At 45.2% G+C, this 18,097-nt stretch overlaps 1 protein-coding gene across 3 annotated transcripts in view; it reads left to right on the top strand.

Moving 5' to 3' along the window:
* Positions 1-2,930: 2,930 nt before the first annotated feature.
* CXADR (CXADR cell adhesion molecule) overlaps positions 2,931-18,097 on the top strand; it is a 51,822-nt gene continuing 36,655 nt past the window's right edge. For 2 of the 3 annotated variants that reach the window (XM_084801698.1, XM_084801697.1), the window contains exon 1: positions 2,932-3,110. In XM_084801698.1, the coding sequence (XP_084657824.1) occupies positions 3,068-3,110 (43 nt within the window). In that variant the 5' untranslated portion in view covers positions 2,932-3,067. Of the gene's footprint in view, positions 3,111-18,097 lie in introns of all 3 variants that reach the window. The other variant, XM_084801699.1, reaches the window with a different exon arrangement.

The following is an 18,097-nucleotide window of genomic DNA, read 5'->3' as shown; positions in this document are numbered from 1 at the left end:
TACTTTTTTTCATTCACTATTTTCCCTGGCAGGGGCAACTCTAAAGGCTTCTGTTTAGCCTTTCCAACCATAACAGCCCTCACTCCGCTGGTCCGGAAACTAATGTGAGAATTCTGACTTCTAAGTGTATTTATTCCAATTACATAATATGGGACTGGGGAAGTAACCGCAGGATGACCTGTTGGACATCTCCCAAAACTGCATTAATTACCTGTGCTAGTTTGAATAGGAAACGGCCCCCATAGACTCATGGGTTTGAATGCTTGGCCCACACGGGGGGGGGGGGGGGGGGCACATCTCTTGGAATCAGTGTCAGTTGAGAATCAGTATCCAATAGATCTCAGAAAGTCTGATTGCTTCCCCTTCCCCCAGTGTACAGTTATCCTTCTAAAAGGTCATAGCTCCACTGGGAGGACTATAGAAAACTCTTAAGTATTTTATCAAGGTCCTTCCTCCGGGAGACCTGGCCATCCTTTCTTCTTTCAGGGGTTTCTGGATCTGCACACTGGCTCCAGTCTAGAAATTGGTTCCCTGGCTGAGATTCCCTTTTGCCACCATCTCAAATTTCAATAGGGCCTCTGATATGTGCCATTCCTGGAAACACCATGATTGATTAGCCAGTACCAAAGGACCTTATGAGTCACGCCACCATTAAATTCACTTTGCCTGTGCTGACTATTATGGGTCAGGCCACTATGGACATTGCTTTGTCTATGCTGCCCAACTACAACAATCATTTTGCCTTTGGAAAGTCTGTGCTGCCACCTACTCCCTGCTACGTCGGGGGCCCAATTAAACCCATTGCATTTAATTCATCCACCTGAGCAGCCTTGTGTCTAAACACTAAGGCCTGGCACAAGAAAAAGGGTGACAACAAAGCTCTTCAAATGAGATGGTGTCCCTCTCACAATCATGCCCCTTATAAGATTACTAGAGTCTATCTTCTGGACCTTCCCACTGTGGATGATTGGGGTTTACACAGTTATTCACTCCAGCACTGCAATTTCCCTGAGCCTTAAAATCCCTTCAACACTAAGCCAAGGGATGTCAGGCATCACCAACTCCTTTAAAAAAATATTTTATTAACTTATTCTTATTACATCTCAATGGTTATCCCATCCCTTGTATCCTCCCATTCCTCCCTCCCTCCCATTTTCCCCTTACTCCTCTCCGCTATGACTGTGACTGAAGGAGACCTCCTCCCCCTGTATATGCTCATAGGGTATCAAGTCTCTTTTTGGTAGCCTGCTATCCTTCCTCTGAGTGCCACCAGGCCTCCCCATAAAGGGGACATGGTCAAATATGGGGCACTAGAGTTCATGTGAAAGTCAGTCCTCACTCTGCACTTAATTGTGGAGAATGTCCTGTCCATTGGCTAGATCTGAGTAGGGGTTCAAGTTTACTGTCCATATTGTCCTTGGCTGGTGCCATAGTTTGAGCAGGACCCCTGTGCCCAGATCTGCCCATCCTAATGTTCTTCTTGTAGGCTTCTAGGACCTTCTGGATCCTTCTATTTCCCCAATCTCCCATGCTTCTCTCACCTAGAGTCCCAATAGGATGCCCTCCCCTCTGTCTCACTTTCCTGGTAAGTGAAGACTTTCATGGGACATGCCCCTTGGGCTAGTGTCCAGATAAAAGTGAGTATATACCATTTGACTCTTTCTGCTTCTGGGTTAACTCACTCATTATGATCCCAACTCCTTTTGAAGTAGGCCATCTTTGGTAAATGCTCCAGCTAACCCTTCAGACTTTTGACACCTTTATTAGCTGTGCCGGCTTCCGTATTAAATCTAGAATCCCCATTCAGTGGGCTCATATCGATAAACTTTGCCCTGTCCAGTATTATATTCCCATCTCCCATTATCTCACACCCTTCAAACCCATTCCACACACATCCCCTAGACTTCTGCTCGAATGAATTAGCAAACTCATTAAGCTTTTTAGTAGGGTAGTGGACCAAGGTTTTTTTTTCTCCCCTGTAGGAACCTGCTTAGCCTTAAGTCTAGCTATTCTTCTATCTCAGTCATTTTTCTGTTCCTGTGAAGAGACACCGTGGTCATGCAACTCTTAGAAAATAAGCCGTTTAATTGTGTATTTGCCTACAGTTTCAGTCCATTCTCATTACAGCTCTTGTGAAGTTCAACAGCTCTGCAGTTAAAATATATTATCTGGGAAGAGAGAACAACCAAGAACAAGCTGCAAGGACAAGTCTGAGGACAGCAGCTCAGGAGAGCTCGGGGCAGGATTGCCAAGACACTTCAAATCCCTTATTTGCAAGAGCCACTCCCCGGTCGGTCGTTTACCATCCCCAGCCCGTCGCACTTTTAAAGTTCTCTTGTCCTTGTGGGCTAATTTCAGGGCTAGGATGACTCATAAACGCAGGGAGGAGAAAAGCTCCAACTATTTGTTAAATCTGTAGCAGCATCTTATGGGTCTAGTGTATACAGGAGCGGAAGAAAAGCCTCTCCTGAGCGTTTTATTGGAACCTATCCATCCAAAAAGTAGGCAACATATTTGCGGACTGTTGGATCGCCCAAGGGCACACAGCTGGGCAGGAGGCCCACATCCCTGACCACTGGGTGCGGCGGCTTCTGGCCAGTGTAATGTAGGAACCTTGCTCAGGGTTTAGGGAAGGGGAGCAGTTCTGGCCTGGTGCCCAGCCCCGGGGGCTGGGGGAAGGGAGTGCCAGCAATTTTAGTGGTGAGACTGGCAGGCTGGTTCCCAGTTCACAAAGCAGAGATTTAACCAAGGGAGGAAGGCTTGCGGGGGAGCGAGAGGTGGCTCCCAGCGCAAGCAGGTGTAGGGCACAAGACTGCTGGAAATGGAAGGTTCCCTTGAGGGGGAACCAGTTTCCATGGCAACCCCAGGGCGCCAACACTGTGGGCTCTTTCCTTGGGGCTCGGGGCTGCTGCCGGAAGTGACGCGTTCACCTGCCGAGCTGGGGCGGGGCGCAGAGGTGCCTTCGCTGCTGCCACCGCCGGGAGCCAGTCGGGAGTGTACCAGGCTGTGGAAAACCAAGGTCCCCAGCTAAGAGCGTTTACCTGCAAGCTACGGCCCGGCAGCCACCATGGCATTCCTACTGTGCTTCGTGCTCCTGTGCGGGGTCGCGGGTGAGTTGGGACACCCCTCTGTTCGCAATCCCCTGCGCTCGCAGCCCGCGGCCTCCCGGGAACAATGGGGAGTTGGGGGAGGGGGCAGCTCAATTTGGGGGCTCTGCCGTAGTGGTGGCGTGTGGGCACCGGTGCACCGGGGTGATCTGCAGGGGCCACGCGCCCCAGCCGGGTGAATGCATCTGCCCCTGGGAGCCGCGCAGGGGGCGTGTGGTGTCTGGGAGGCAGCGGAGCTGGGACCGGATCGTCCGGTGGCGGTGGCTGTGGCTCACGGAGCGGCGTGCAGGCGCGCCTCCAGCGCAGCTTACCCCGGGGACCACTTGGCTTTATCTCTCCTTGTCTGTTTCCCGCGTCTGCCTGGGTGTTGTGTGCAGCCAGCCTTCCCTGATTTCCAGGCTCCGGTCTGCGAGTTTTTAGGTATCGGGTAGTCCAAGCGGGTGGCTGAATTACAAACGCCATTATTGAGAGAAGACCGAGACGGTCGGTGTCAATCGACCTGGCTACCTCTAGGAAAAGAAGCCGCGAAGCCGCGCTAGTTGGGTGGTTTTTGGTCTCAAAAGAACAGGCTAGCTCTGCCTAGCAGCCCGTAGACTGGGCATTAGAAAGCCGAGGGTCTGAAATCCGTGTTGGGGAGGAGTTACCCCTCATTTTTAATGAGCTGATTCATTTTTTAAGAAGATTGTCGTTTAGGTGGTGAGGTGTGTGGTGTTAGGAACCGCCTAGTACATCTTTCAGGTGCAGAGCGTCTTTTCTGAGAGAAGGAAATAAGGCATTAAAAAAAATGCCTGGACCCCACGACGCATGGACATTTTGACACTTAGAAAATTGATTTTTTCCCCCCTAAGTGTGTTTTAACTAGTTGATCTCATTTGCTATACTAAGCATTTGGCGGAATTTAAAAACCAAATGAGTCATAAAAATTCTTATACGTTCAACTCTAGTGTAGTAGCCTCCAAAGATGATTTTTGCTTAGGAGTTGGGAGGGAGGTTGGGTCGGCCGCGGCTGGGTTGGGATGGCTCTACTTCCGGCTGAAATGTTAATTCCATTGTTGGATGCCACAGCTGTGAGCATTACTCATGGGATCAACATTCTATTAACAAGTGTAATCTGTGGACCTAAGGCTATCACACCACCTCCACCTTTTTTTTTGATACAGATCTTTCAGGCTTGGCTGAAATTTCGATAGTAAGGCATGCATCCCACCTTTGTTTTATGAAACTAACTAAAGTTGAATACTGTTTAGATCATGTCCAAAGCAGAAACTGGAAGAGAGAACTGTATAGGAGACTTGACTTCCTATCTTCCTTCCTTTTTTATTTTTATATTTTGGTGATGAAGGAATGGAATATTTCTTTGTTTTTCTGAAATACCTCTCTGGTAGTCACTCTTTTCATTAAGGCTTTATTTTTAAATTTTTATTTATTTGTTTTTTTTTTGTTGTTGTTGTTGTTTTGCTTTTTTTTTTTGAAGCAGGGTTTCTCTTTGTAGCCCTGGCTGTCATGGAACTCAGCTTTGTAGACCAGGCTGACCTCAAACTCATAGAAATCCACCTGCCTCTGCCTCCCTGAGTGCTAGGATTTCGTTAAGGCTATTTTAATATACTTAGCCATTCAGTTCATGTAGTGTGTGTTAAGGTGTAGTGAACAGATTGTTAATGGACAAATGTTTTCATCTAAACAGGACAACTGTTTCACCCCAGTTTTTCTGCTTAAGAACTCAGGAATTCCCCTAAAAACAAACAAAACACCAAAGCTCAAAAGTTCAAACATGTGTAGGTCAGTGCTAACACAGTTGACTCTTATATTTGCAAAATAAGCTTTACTTGTTAAATACTGCGGTGCTATAGACTCATCTTTGCAAGCTTTAAAGAGCTTTGTATCACGTCCTGGATGCTGGTGGGGCCCTGGAGGTATATTTGTTGCCTATGTAGTCCAAAGTCATATGATTAGCAGTAGAGGAGCTGTAAGCTGGAGTAGTAAAATTAAACCCTTGATTAAACAGTTATTAATCATACAACCCCCACCCCCACTTGCGACCAAGTCTGGCCTCCAATTTATGCCTGAGGATGACCTTGAACACTTGATCTTCTTGCGTTTCACTGCTAGCATTAGGACCTCCTCTACCAGCTGAGCTGCATCCCATCCCCAGCTGTAAGTGCTGCTTTTCTAATTGGCTAGTATTGTTTTCTAAGGGTCTCTGTCATCCAAGGCTTGACTGGAACTCACATGTGTAGACAGCAGACTTAGCAGCCCTCATGCTGTAGGTCCCCTGCCTCCTTGCTGCATTTACAGGCACATACCGCTGCACCTGACTCTTGGGCTGTACTGTCCGTTCCTTTAATCTCTCAAGCAACACTTGAGGATGTGTATTTTGGTCATTTCTATTGTATGGGTAGAGAAACTGAGGCATGGAGGAGTGTGTACATTAACGCGGAACAGTCACAGTTTTGCTGTCCGTTCTGCTCGTGTCACTGTGAGATTGATTATACCTTTGAAACAGCCACTTTTCTCTCGGTTACCTCTAATTGACATTCTCCATTCTGCCACTGGTCACCCGTCACTTCGGAAGATCCTGCTGTTGGTTTGACTATGTGTCAAATATTGAAGGCTTTTATGATGATCCTTTTAGTTTCATGGTTTTGGTTGAAGGCTTTTGAGTCACTGTGAGGAATCTGAGATTTTTCCCAGGCTTAGGACACTGTTGGAAACTACTATGCCTGAATAAACCCCATGAACCTGAAGTAGGTTTGTTTTTAGGGAGTGTCTCAGGTGACCCAGGCTGGCCGCTAACCAAGGATGGGCCTTGAATTCCTGATTCAACCTCCCAAGTAGTGGGTGTGCAACCAGCACCAGCATTTCTTTTCTTCTTCTTCTCCTTCTTCTCCTCCTCTTCCTCCTCTTCTTTTTTTCCAAGACAGAGTTACTCTGTATTATCTTGGCTGTCCTGCTGACCAGGCTGGCCTTGAACTCACAGCTATCCCCTTGCCTCTGCCTCTCAAGTGCTGGGATTAAAGGAGTGCGCCACCACGCCTGGCTTACTTTTCTTTAAAACAACAACAACAACAACAACAACTCAGCTGGGCGTAGTAGCACACACCTGTAATCCTTTGAGTTCAAGGCCAGCCTGATCTACATAGTGAGTTTCAGGACAGCCAGGGCTCCAGAGGGAGACCTTGTCTCAAAAACAAAACAACAGCAAAACACAATCATGTCCCTCCCCCCTTCCTGAAAAAAACCAAAAACCAAAAAACCAAAACCCCAAACCACCTATTTCTTTGAGAGTTTCATACATGTGGATGATGCATTTTGATCTTATCAACTTCCTATTTTTTTCTCTTCAACTCCTCCCTGGTGACTCCCTTTCCCTTTGCCATGTCATGTCCTTTCCCTGCCCCGGAAGTCCATTCCATGCTGTCCACAAGTCTGTGGGTGTGGAGCATCCACTGGAGCACGGCCACATGTGCACAGATGTAGAACCATCCTTTGGATCATGGACCGCCTACCGGCGTCAATCCCTTGAAGCTAACTGACTCTCCCTCTGTAACCTGTAAGCCTTCAGCTGCCAAAGCTCCTCAGCTGGGGGTGAGGCTTCATCGCGTCCTTCCCATCTGTGAGGGCAATGTGGCTGGCTTGGTCTTAGCACCAGCATTTTGGAAAGTTTGTTGACTAACAGGGTGCCGCTGGTTTTTTTTGTTTTCCAACGTGAGTAAAACTTAAAGCCCAATTCCCTAACTCTTTAGCCACAGGATGGCGGCCAAGCCACATTCCTCAGTATACCTTGGTTGCCATGTGTGTCTACAGTAGGTGTTCTGAGGAAAGGACTGAGAAGACTTTGGTCAAAGGATGTGATATTCCCACTGGTCAGAGGAATAAGCTTAGGAGATCTGTTACTGAGCTTGTTGACCAAAGTTAATAGCACAGTCTTGAAAACTGTCCTTACCACAGAAAAATACCTATCAGGTGACTGTCTATTACTTGGCTTGATAAAGTCATTCCAGAGGACACTGGTATGTCCCGCCCTTCCCTGCCCCTCCTCCCATCGCTCTCTGGCTCTCTCTCTCTCTCATTTGGTCACTTGTACTATCATGTAGGCAGGCTGTCCTGGCAGTCAACTTCCTGAATGCTGGGGTTATGGGATTCTAGGATCTGGTCAGCTTCCACAGCATGATCTAATTGTTCTGTTCTAACCTCTCTGCTGAGCTTGCTAAGGTAAAGCTAACCCATGTGCTCTTCCCATTGGTTCTTCGCTGCTTGTCTTGTCTTTTGTTGCTTTCCGTGTCAGTATTCCCATAGTTTGGCACATAGGCCTTTTTACCATCTCTCTCCTAACCTGGGTGATCTTATGTAGCTATCACTGTAACCATCAACTGGTTCATAATGGCATGAAAAGTATTTCCAAGGCAACTCACTCTGGATTCTGAGCCAGTCTATCCTTTTCTTTCCAGCCCTCCTTTCCTTCCTCTCTTTCATTTTCTCGCCCCACTCCAGTCTCAATTTTTCCTTCTTTCCTTTTTTTCTGAACTCTCTCTCTTTGTTGCTAGGGTGGTCTAGCCTGAAATGTACCATGTAGCCATAGCTGGCTTTGAACTAATGGTAATCTTTGTCTCTCTCATCCCCACCAAGTGCTGGGATTATAAGCATAAGCACCATACCTGCTCAAGTTACCATTTGACTGATGGTCGGTTTTCTTCATTCGAGTCCCTAAGTAAACTTTCCCATTAATGAATAGACCAAAAGGTCCATTCATTCAAGTATTTATGGCTTAGTGTATATTATGCTCTGTGCTCTGTGCCCCTACAATAGTGTATGGCGTTGCAAATTGTACAGTGTATTAACAAGGCTGTGGGGATATACTATGAAGAGGAACATATAATGTGTCTTAGGGGTTGAAAAGTTCAGTGGATATAAAGTATGTAACAAATAGAAACCTTTATTGTGCATGAGTCATAGATGGCTCAAGGTGGGGCCTGAGGATTTTTTTTTTTATGTTAACAACTGCCACATGACGTCACTGCTGACCACGTTTAGTGGACAAAGATGTAAAGACCGTCTGTCTTGAGAGCTTGGCAGAAAATTATAGGTTGGCAACCTTAGCCCTGCACACCCATGTCGCCGAGAGGCTGGTGGAGTTGGGAAAGTTCTCGAATGAGAGCAGCGCAGTCATTCTGGAGGCAGGGAGACTGGCAGCTGCAGCAGGACATTTGCCTGGCTCTGAGCATGAACCTTTCCTGTGGACGCACTGCACAGCAGTGTTGGGCTTTGGAAGCCGTTTGGGCAATGTGGTGAAGCCTTCTGTCTGGTTCCTTGTGTGTGAGGCAGCGCGTGGAGAGAAGCAGTGCAAAGTCTGGCTTGGTTATGTGATGATGTCACAGTCCCTGGGGAGAATAAAGAAAAGTGCAAGTCTCAAGGAGAAGGTAACTAGCCCGAATTCTAACTTGTAAAAAAAAAAAAATCTGTTTTCTGAAGACTTCGTTATTTTCACTTTATATAAAGCATCTTTTTGCCTGTAAATTATGCATGCGTACCCCATCCATGCCTCGTGTACCCTTGAACTGTGTTACTGTGTGTCACTGGGCAGGTTCTCTTCTCAGAACCCCAGGCCCTTTGCAAGAGCAAGTGCTCTTAACCTGCTGAGCCATCTCTCCAGACCTTGACCAGGCTCTTAAGAAGATGGGATGTAACAAAACCAGTAACCAACCAACCAACCAAAACACTCAGTAGGGAGGTTTTTAAAAAGGACTGATCCCAGGACAGAGGTAGAGATCAGTATTCCTGAATTGAGGATGGATGCTGAGAGATGTTAACCACGAGTGAAAGGTTAAGGCCAACTGTGAAATAATACACAGCACAAGCTCAGGGCATGGAAGCGAGAAGGCGCGCTAGGGCCCGCTGGAGAGCTGGGCGGGGAGGTTGTCCCAGAGATCTTATTGCCCAGCAAACAGTTGTGAAATTGGGGCCAGTGGATTCCACAAGACGCCTGTCTGCAGTGTTGAGAGGAAAGCCGGCTTCTAATAGGTTGTCTGGGAGTCCGGTTGGTGGAGAATAGAAACCGGACTTTGCACATTGCCCCCTTTAACCCTAATTCCAAAACAGAAAGAAGCCAGCAGATCTCGCCCTTTCTCTTACCAGACTGAAAGTCTCAGAAAACCTCATTATTGGAACACTGTTCCTCCTGCAGGTGAACTTTTGAATCCTTTCTGCTCAGGATGACCCTATCCTATCTCATCTCGTAATTATGGATCTCACTGGTGTGTCAAGCTAATTTGCCTACACTTCCAACCCCGAATTTCTCCTTTGTCACTGTTGGCTCTTCTTTTCCTGTCTTTTTTTTTTTTTTTTTTGGTTTTTTTTTCTTGGTTTTTTGAGACAAGGGGTTTCTCTGTGTAATGTTGCCTGTCCTAGGCTCGCTTTGTAGACCAGGCTGGCATTCAACTCACAGTGATCCACCTGCCTCTGCCTCCCGAGTGCTGGGATTAAAGGCATGTGCCATCACGCCTGGCTTTCTTTTCCTGTCTTAACCAGCTTTTTTTTTTTTTTGAAGCAGCTGCCTGTATTTACTGACTCAATTATCTCTCTCTGTGTCACATTCCTTTTTCCACACCCTTCTGTGAAACCACAGCTGTTGTATACACTGCAGTTACCTCTGGCTATGTCACACCTCCAGCCTCTTAAATCTTGCAGCAGAAATAGCTCTGTTGGGGCTGCCGAGATAACTCAGGTGGTTAAGAATAGTGGCTGCGCTTCTAGAGGACCCAGGTCCAATTCCCAGCACTTTATATGGTGGCTCACAATCATCTCTGAGGAGCTAATACCTTCTAGCCTCTCAGGGCACTGCGGGCTCATGGTGCATGGACATACATACAGGCAAAATAGGCATACTTGTTAAATTAAAACAAACAAATGAACGTTGTTAAGCAGCCTTTCCTCTCTTGAACTGTTGTTGTATTTTCCACCCTGATGATCGTTCTCTTTCCCGTCTTGCTGACAGCTTCCTTCTCCTTGGTTTGCTATGCTCGGTTTCCCATGAGTGCCTAAAGGGCTGATTTCCCAAGTTTGCGGTGTCAGTTTACCAACACCCAAGCTTCCAGCCTCTACTTCTAGTGACTCAGCCTTTACCCAGCATATTTCACTCGCCCTTCCTCACACCATTTCCTTGCTATCTCCACTTAGACCTCACCGAGCACATTCCTTCTGACATTAAATTCATTTTTTTAGCCATCCAAAACAGCACGCAGAAGTATGGGGATTTGACTTGACGCTCATAGGCTCACATGTTGGCCTAAGACATGTGTGTCCCTCCAGCCTTGAGCTATTCAGGTCATAACATCTGTTCAGTATGTTAACATATCTTTTTTTTTTTAAACAACTGTGGTAATATATTCTTGTTTTTTTAAAAAGATTTATTTATTTAAGTATACAGTGTTTCACCTTCATATATGCCTGCATACCAGAAGAGGGTACCAGATTTCACTATAGATGGCTGTGAGCCACCATGTGGTTGCTGGGAGTTGAACTCAGGACCTTTGGAAGAGCGGGCAGTGCTCTTAACCTCTTGAGCCATCTCTCCAGCCCCCTGTTAACATATCTTTACAGCTGGCCCTGGTTAGGGGAAATTTCCCCTGTGCTCCAGGCCTGACCCTTTACACTTAACTGTAGTTGTTTTTCTCACAGCGATTTTTTTTCTGAGATAAGTGTCTGTATCTGCCCTCCCCAGCTGTGCACTTTGACTGGCTATGTGCAGAAAGGCCTGCAAGACACTTGGGGAAGGGTCTAGTGGGCAAAGGGCATTTGAAGGCCAAAGACCTTCATATGTGTGGTGGAAGAGGTGGGCAAGGTTGGGCTGTGTCTTACCAACTTCCCAGCTCTGTGTTGCCTGGGTATTCAGGAACAGAAGGAGTCTGTTTGCACTCTAGCCCAAACTTTAGTGTTCTGTTTCCAGTCTGTTGTTTTCCTTCACTAGTTTCCACATTTCCACCCCCAGTCAGCAAACACACAAGACATCAGGTGAGACCTGATCCTTTTGTGAGTAACTAGAGGAAATATTTAAGCTGGGGATTTCTGCCTGTGTTCATTCTGTGGTCAACAAGTCATGCATGTGAACCCTGAAATCAGTATTAGAGTAAGCCAGGAAACAAGTGGTGTCTAGGTAGAGTGACCTTAGAGCCTTGGCTTCCTGGTCTTCATCTGACTTACGCTCTTTAAGAAAATAAACAAAAATAGGCTAACTAAAACAGCGGTTCTCAACCTGTGGGTTGCGACCCCTCTGGGAGTCACATACTATATATTTACATTATGATTCATAACTGTAGCAAAATTATAGTTATGAAGTAGGAACGAAGTAGCTTTATGGTTAGGGGTCGTCACAACATGAGGAACTGTATTATTAAAGGGTCGCAGCAGTGGGAAGGTTGAGAACCGTTGATTTAAAGTGATTGTTAGACGATTGGTTTTTACGTTTAGATTTTTCTTCTTGGAGCTGGAGAGGAGTACAGTCAGCAAAGTGCTTGGCGTGCAAGCATGAGGACCTGAGTTCGGTCCCCAGAACGCATGTAAGGAAGTCAGATGTGGTGCATGTACTTAGAATCATAGCAATGCGGAAGCTACAACAGGGCATCCCTGTGGCTCCTTGGCTGTTGGCCTAGCCTACTTTGTGAGTTCCAAGACCAAGAGACTGCCTCAGAAAAGCCAAGGTGGATGGTATCCGGTGAATGAGACCCAAGATTGTCCTTTGACCTCCATGTGTGCGTGCACACACGTACACACATACCAAAAATCGTTTCTTTTTCCTGTTTTATATCCCAGTCTGACCAAAAACTAGGGGTCCTTGGAGCTCACCTCTCCAGAAGATGGGGTTACAGGAATCCTACCATGCATGGCTCTGCAGCCATTGTTTCCTAGAGACTAGAGACTAAAGAGGAGCGACCTTTCCAACTCACCTTTCTTTTCTCCTTAATTTCTAAATTGGTCTGAAATTACAGATGGAGGAATGTGAGGAGTGTGGGTGGTTCCCTTGGCACGGTGATATGATTCCTTCAGAAAACTGGAATCTGCTTCATGGTTCTTTGGGGACTCCTCTATTCATATTTTTCGCAGATTCACTTTTCCCAGATCATTACTGACTCCTGGCTAAGGGAGGATGAAGTTAAACAGATTTTTCATTTAGTACCAGCCTATGAAGAAGTTACTGTTTGAGGCTAAGAAGATAACACTGTATCTCCAGTGCTTTCCCATTTGTCTCTCTGGAGCTGGTCTCTCCTTTCCTTATCTTGCCCATTCTGATTTGGAATAAGGGATGAGCTAGTTTGGAATGTAAGCCTTAACCGTCTCAACTGGAGGAGACTGCGGGGTTTGCACTTGATTGTGATGGACAGGGTGCTTGGAATGTTTCTTGCTCTGTTGTAGGAAGGAGGTAGGAAAAGATGGGGGAAAACCACCGTGGCTTGTTTTCGGGGTGTACTACATGAGATTAGTATCAGGATTCAGCCTGGCACAGTTAAATGAACCAACAAGTACATACTGAGGAAATCCAAAGTTTGTTGGAAACAAGTCAGTTTCCGTGACATGAAGGAGGTTTTGATCACAAGAAGGAAGGAGACTTCTGGATGCTTTGCATTATCTGAAGACACAGATGTGCTTTTCCCTAAGAGCTTTCCAATAGAACCAATGCTTTGCACAGATGGACGTCTGTTCAAGGACTCCTAAGGGATATCCAGAAGCAGTGAGCCAAATAAAGTAAGTCATATCTTCGCTTAAATTGATGAATGTCACCAATGTCTTCAGACATATGAATAAGGAATGTTTTGAACTCAAAACATTTTTTTTCAAGTGAACTAGACATAGCTCTTTTTCACGTTGGACTGAACCAAAGCTAGTCTTGCAGTTAAGAAGTGTGAAGGCTCCAGCTTGCTTCTTGCAAATGTGACCAGGTAAAGCCAACCTAGAATGAATTGGGTCTGAGTTAGGAAAGTTGGATGTACCTGCCTGCTTTTATTTCGCTTCTTTGATGCAGTCTCAGTGCTAGACCTCGCTGGAATTGATCTTCCTGCAGCCCCGCAGTCACAGCTTCTGGAGTTCTGTGACTGCAGGAATGGGTTTCTTGTTTTTGAAAGCTATTTTGTTTGAATCTGGCCCATTAATAGCCCTGTGGTAAGAAGGACATCCATCATTCAGAGTTACAAATTAAAGCCACCTTGCGGTAGATGGTGCCCATGATGTCAGACAGTGCTGTGCAACAGAAATGTCAGTGCTGCCTACATGTGCCAGTAGAAAGTCTCTTCCAGACATATCTGGAAAGAAAAGCTGAAGTTAATTGAGCAACTTTTATTTAACCTGGTTTACATACAACAAATTCCTTATGTGATGACAGTAAATGTATTAGTTGAGATTAGATGTTTATTTTGTATGTAGTCTTAGAAATTTGGCTAGTATTTCTATTTATTAAGTAGCCCATTTCAGCTCGCACTAGCCACTTGTCTGGTGGTTGGCAGTTATTGGCCAGCATAGATCTAGAGTACAAAGCAATACTTCCGCTATAGTCAGCCCTGGGACAAAAGCAGTGTGTCCTCAAAACTAACAGAGTATGGCTTTTTATTATTCTTGTGCGGTTTTACCTTTCACATAATTATCTCTTTCACATAATTATACTGCCACATAGTATTTTGTGTTGGCAGTGAGCTAGAGTCTCTGGTTTCTTATTTAGTTTCTTTTAATCGTTAGAGCAATTGTAGCATGTATATAAAATCACGTCAGCACCCCTTATTTGATAATTATGAACATTGCAGAATTTGCAGAGAAGATGGAAAAAAAATGTAAGCACAAAAATTATTGTTTTAAACTTGCTCATGGGGGAAAGAAATGAGTTGTGGAGGGGTTCCAAATAATCTGGATACAGTGGTCCTGGTAATGGATAGGGAGGAGTTTGAATCCATTTTTGGACATTAGGAAGGCTTTTCCTTCATAACTAAAGCATCTGGTTTAGGCACATGAATCACAGGATGTAAGTGACCTTTTCTGTAGGACTGATGTTTTTTTTTTTTTTAATAAGGTGAAACACTCTTTACTGATTTTAATATTAGTGTGATTAATTTGTTATGTATTTCATTTGAATGTTTTCTTATTGCTTTGGCCAAGTAGCTTCACTCTAGGCTTATGTTAATGAAAAGCGAAGCAAAGCTAGCCGAGGTTTTTATGAGCAAGGAGGCAAAGGATTTTTTAAAATGAAGTGGTATGTAGCATTCTATGAAGGTGATGAAAATATTCACTATGGCAACCGGTCTACTTTTACACACAATGCAAAATGACCTATTTGCATTTGATTCGTCTGAGACATTTGAAGGTAGCAGCTTTGTATTAGAGAAGATAAGACATTACTCAGATAGGAAAGGACCAGAGTTGGGGTGTAGGGGAGGGAGGGTCCCAGACCAGTTCGGAGTTGGTTCTATCTGGATGCTCCTTGCCTGCCTTTCCCTGATTCTTTACATTTCCCTTATTCCTGGCTTCTAAATTCTACTTTAACTATTTGTTACAAGCCTTCTCACTTCCCAAGGAAGTTTGAGGGAAATAAAGCTTATTTTGGGGCCAGGTGTTGCTGTGGGCTTTGGGAGATAGAAATGAGAAGGCACAGTTCTAGGGAGGCGTCAAACGTTGCTTTACCGTCTCTTATTCTAAGTGAGCATATGCTTTGTCACAGAGGAAATACAGCTAACAGGGCCATGTTGCACCCCGGTGTAAACCTAGCCATACTTGAACTGTGTATTTCCAGTCTTTAAGGGGTCTTGTCCTGTGTGTCCAAGGTTTTCTTCCTCTGAGATTTTTACTTTTCATTTTTTAAAAATAACTTTAGAAAATATTTAATTTTGACAATTCAATATATATAAAAAATATATTGTAAACATATTCAACCCCCCCATTATATTCTTACTCCTTGCTTACTCCTATAGACAGCTTTTCCCCCAACTAGTCCCCTTAACATTTCAGTGGGGTGTGTGTGTGTGTGTACACACATATATGTGTGTATGCACGCATTCATTCATGGGTATGTGTATGCACAAGCACACACATATGTTTGCACAGATGCAGGTGGGTCTTGTGCGGGTAGCCAAAACTACTATGTGGTCATGGCTACTACTGTGTTATATGAGCTGTGTCTTATCCAGAAGACAGCATTTCCTAAGCAGACCTCCAGTTCTTACAGCCTTTCTGTCTCCCTTGCCACAGTGCTCCCTAGGTCTTTTCTTTTATTATAATTTATTCAGAGTACTCCTGACTGTTATGCGCTCACCCCCCCCCCCCAACTTGGTCACTTCCCCTTGGTGGGGGGTGCCCTGTGGGCACAGAGGAAGGGGATACAGGCTATCCTGATGAGACTGATAGACTTGTGGTTATATGGTGGGGGAAGAGGTCTCCTCCTTCCGAGGGCTAGGGGAGGGGAATAGCGTGGAGGAGGAAGGGAGGGTGGGAACGGGAAGATAAAAGCGAGGCTTTCATTCTTGTGTCTGAATGTTCTATTGGATGTATTCCTGTTTTATTGTAGTTTCCTTTCTTTCCTAATCACTCTAGTAAGATGTTTCTCACTCTGCATCCACAGAGGGTCACTAAGTTGGAGTCGACCTAGGTCATTGAGTGATCATAAAACCTAGTATATACCTTTTAGTGTCATTTCCTTTAATAAGTTTTGAGTTCTCAATGTTTGGAAAACATTATTATTAAATGTTACAGATAGAAGACCCAGAGAGCTCTACATCCTAATGGGAGGGATGAGTTTGGTTTATTTACTATATATTGTGTGGCTAGCCTTGTGGCAACTTGAAACACAAACTAGAATTAATCCGAAAGGAAAGAACCTCAATTGAGAAAATGCTTCCACAAGATTTGGCTGTGAGGCATTTTCTTAATTAGTGATGCGGGGAGCAGGAGGAACCCTTTGTGGAACGATTGTGGGTGGTGCCATCCCAGGGTGGTAATACTGGGTTCTATAGCAAAGCAGGCTGAGCAAGCCAGCAGGAACAAGCCAGTAAGCAGCACCCCTCCATGGCTTCTTCATCAGCTCCTGCCTCCAGGATCCTGCCCTGTTTGAGTTCCTATCCTGACTTTCTTCAGTGATGAGCTATGCTAGGGAAAGGTAAGCAGGGTAAACCCTTTCCTCCCCAACTTACTTTTCGGTTATGATGTTTCATCTCAGCAATAGAAACCCTTACTAAGACATATAGGTGGGTATGCTCCTCCGTGCCACGTCCTGTTAATGGCGCAATTGAGATCTAACCGGCATGTTAGACAAGGACTCTACTGAGGAAGCTAAAATCCCTGCCTGAGATGGACTTTTAAGATGGCAGTGTAAGCCGGGCGTGGTGGCGCACACCTTTAATCCCAGCACTCGGGAGGCAGAGGCAGGCGGATCGCTGTGAGTTCGAGGCCAGCCTGGTCTACAAAGTGAGTCCAGGACAGCCAAGGCTACACAGAGAAACCCTGTCTCAAAAAACTAAAAAAAAAAAAAAAAAAAAAAGATGGCAGTGTATTTCCTACTTCCTAATGTTTATTGAAGAGAGAATACCAGTTTATGTTGGAGCTTGTCCTTTAAAAATTTTTAATAGTGTGTGTGTGTGTGTGTGTGTGTGTGTGTGTGTGTGTGTGTGTGTGTGTGTATGAGTGAGTATGCGTGTGCCTGGAGTTTAGAAGCCTCTGGAAGAACACTGTGTTCCTAACCACTGGACCAACTCTCCAGACCCTGCACTAGTCAGTCGTGTGTGCATTATTTTACTTGATCCTGTAGTGATGTAGGCATTATTATAATTTACTTGTTCACTTTTCAGTACAAACTCTTTACTGCACAGCCCAGGTTGGCCTTGAAGTCACAAATATACTTTGCGGTAGATCCTCCTGCTCCAGCCCTCCTGAATGCTTAGATCTAGGAAGGTACCACAGGATCTAGATTGCATTATTACTATTAATTTTATCTTAAATGTGAAAACGTCTAGTCATCATGGGACTACAGATTACCCACGGTCAATTTTATAAACTGACTTTAAATTTGAAGTCAGAACTGACCTTGCAGCCCCAGCTATTCGGTGCGTAAGTTGCTCCTGTAACTCAGGTTGTCAATGTTTCTGACCACACTTCTTGAGGGGTAGATTCTGAGCTGCTAAGCTGTTGGCTTGCTGATGGGGAAGGGATGAGGGCAAACAAAGACAGTCTTTTTTTGTTGTTCTTGTTGATCAATGAACTACAATTGCAATACATTTAATTCTGAAATAGATAATTTAGTTCAAACATCTTTAATTTATACCTGAGCCCAGAAAGGCAAGTTGTCCAGAATGACAGCGTTTTGTGTGTGCTGTGTGTGTAAGTGTACACCAAATTTGACAACAGATTCCTAGTCTGATACTTATTTCTCTTCTAAAAAGAACAATCCACCCAGGCTTCTGAACCACGTGCTCTGCCCAAAACACTACTTAGAAGCTTTGTGTAGGGGTGGGAGCTCAATTACAGCTATTTGTAAAATACTAAAGAACCCATGTCCTGGGTCTTATTGTTATTAATTTATCTGACTATCCTTCTTACCTCAGCAGATGTGGTGACAGTTGAACAACTGTCGCAGCCCCACTCCCGTAATCCCTACTTGCCTCTGAGTGGTTTCTTCTCCCCCACAGCAACACATACGGAAGTAATTGAAGTAATTATATCAACATATTTAATTACTCCCAGACTGTCCGCTTCACCGCTTCCCTCCCTCCTCTTCCTCAAGGCAGGTCTTTGCTTAGTATGGCTTGGAATTCCTGGTGTGGCCCAGGCTCACCTCAAATTCCCGGTCCCCTGCCTCAGCTCTGAATTGTTTGGATTACATGTGTCATCCAAACCACTCCGTTCAGCCCAGCCCAGCCGCCTGTCCCCGCCAGTAGACACGGGGACTTGGTGACTTTAAGCATTACTAATCATAGAGGAACTTCCTGGCAAGAAGGTTGATGAGACAGAAAGGAACGGATCCAAAGAGC

The sequence above is a fragment of the Acomys minous genome (assembly GCF_964271855.1).
Source record: "Acomys minous genome assembly, chromosome: 11".
NCBI lineage: Eukaryota > Metazoa > Chordata > Mammalia > Rodentia > Muridae > Acomys > Acomys minous.
This window is presented reverse-complemented; position numbering and strand designations above follow the sequence as displayed.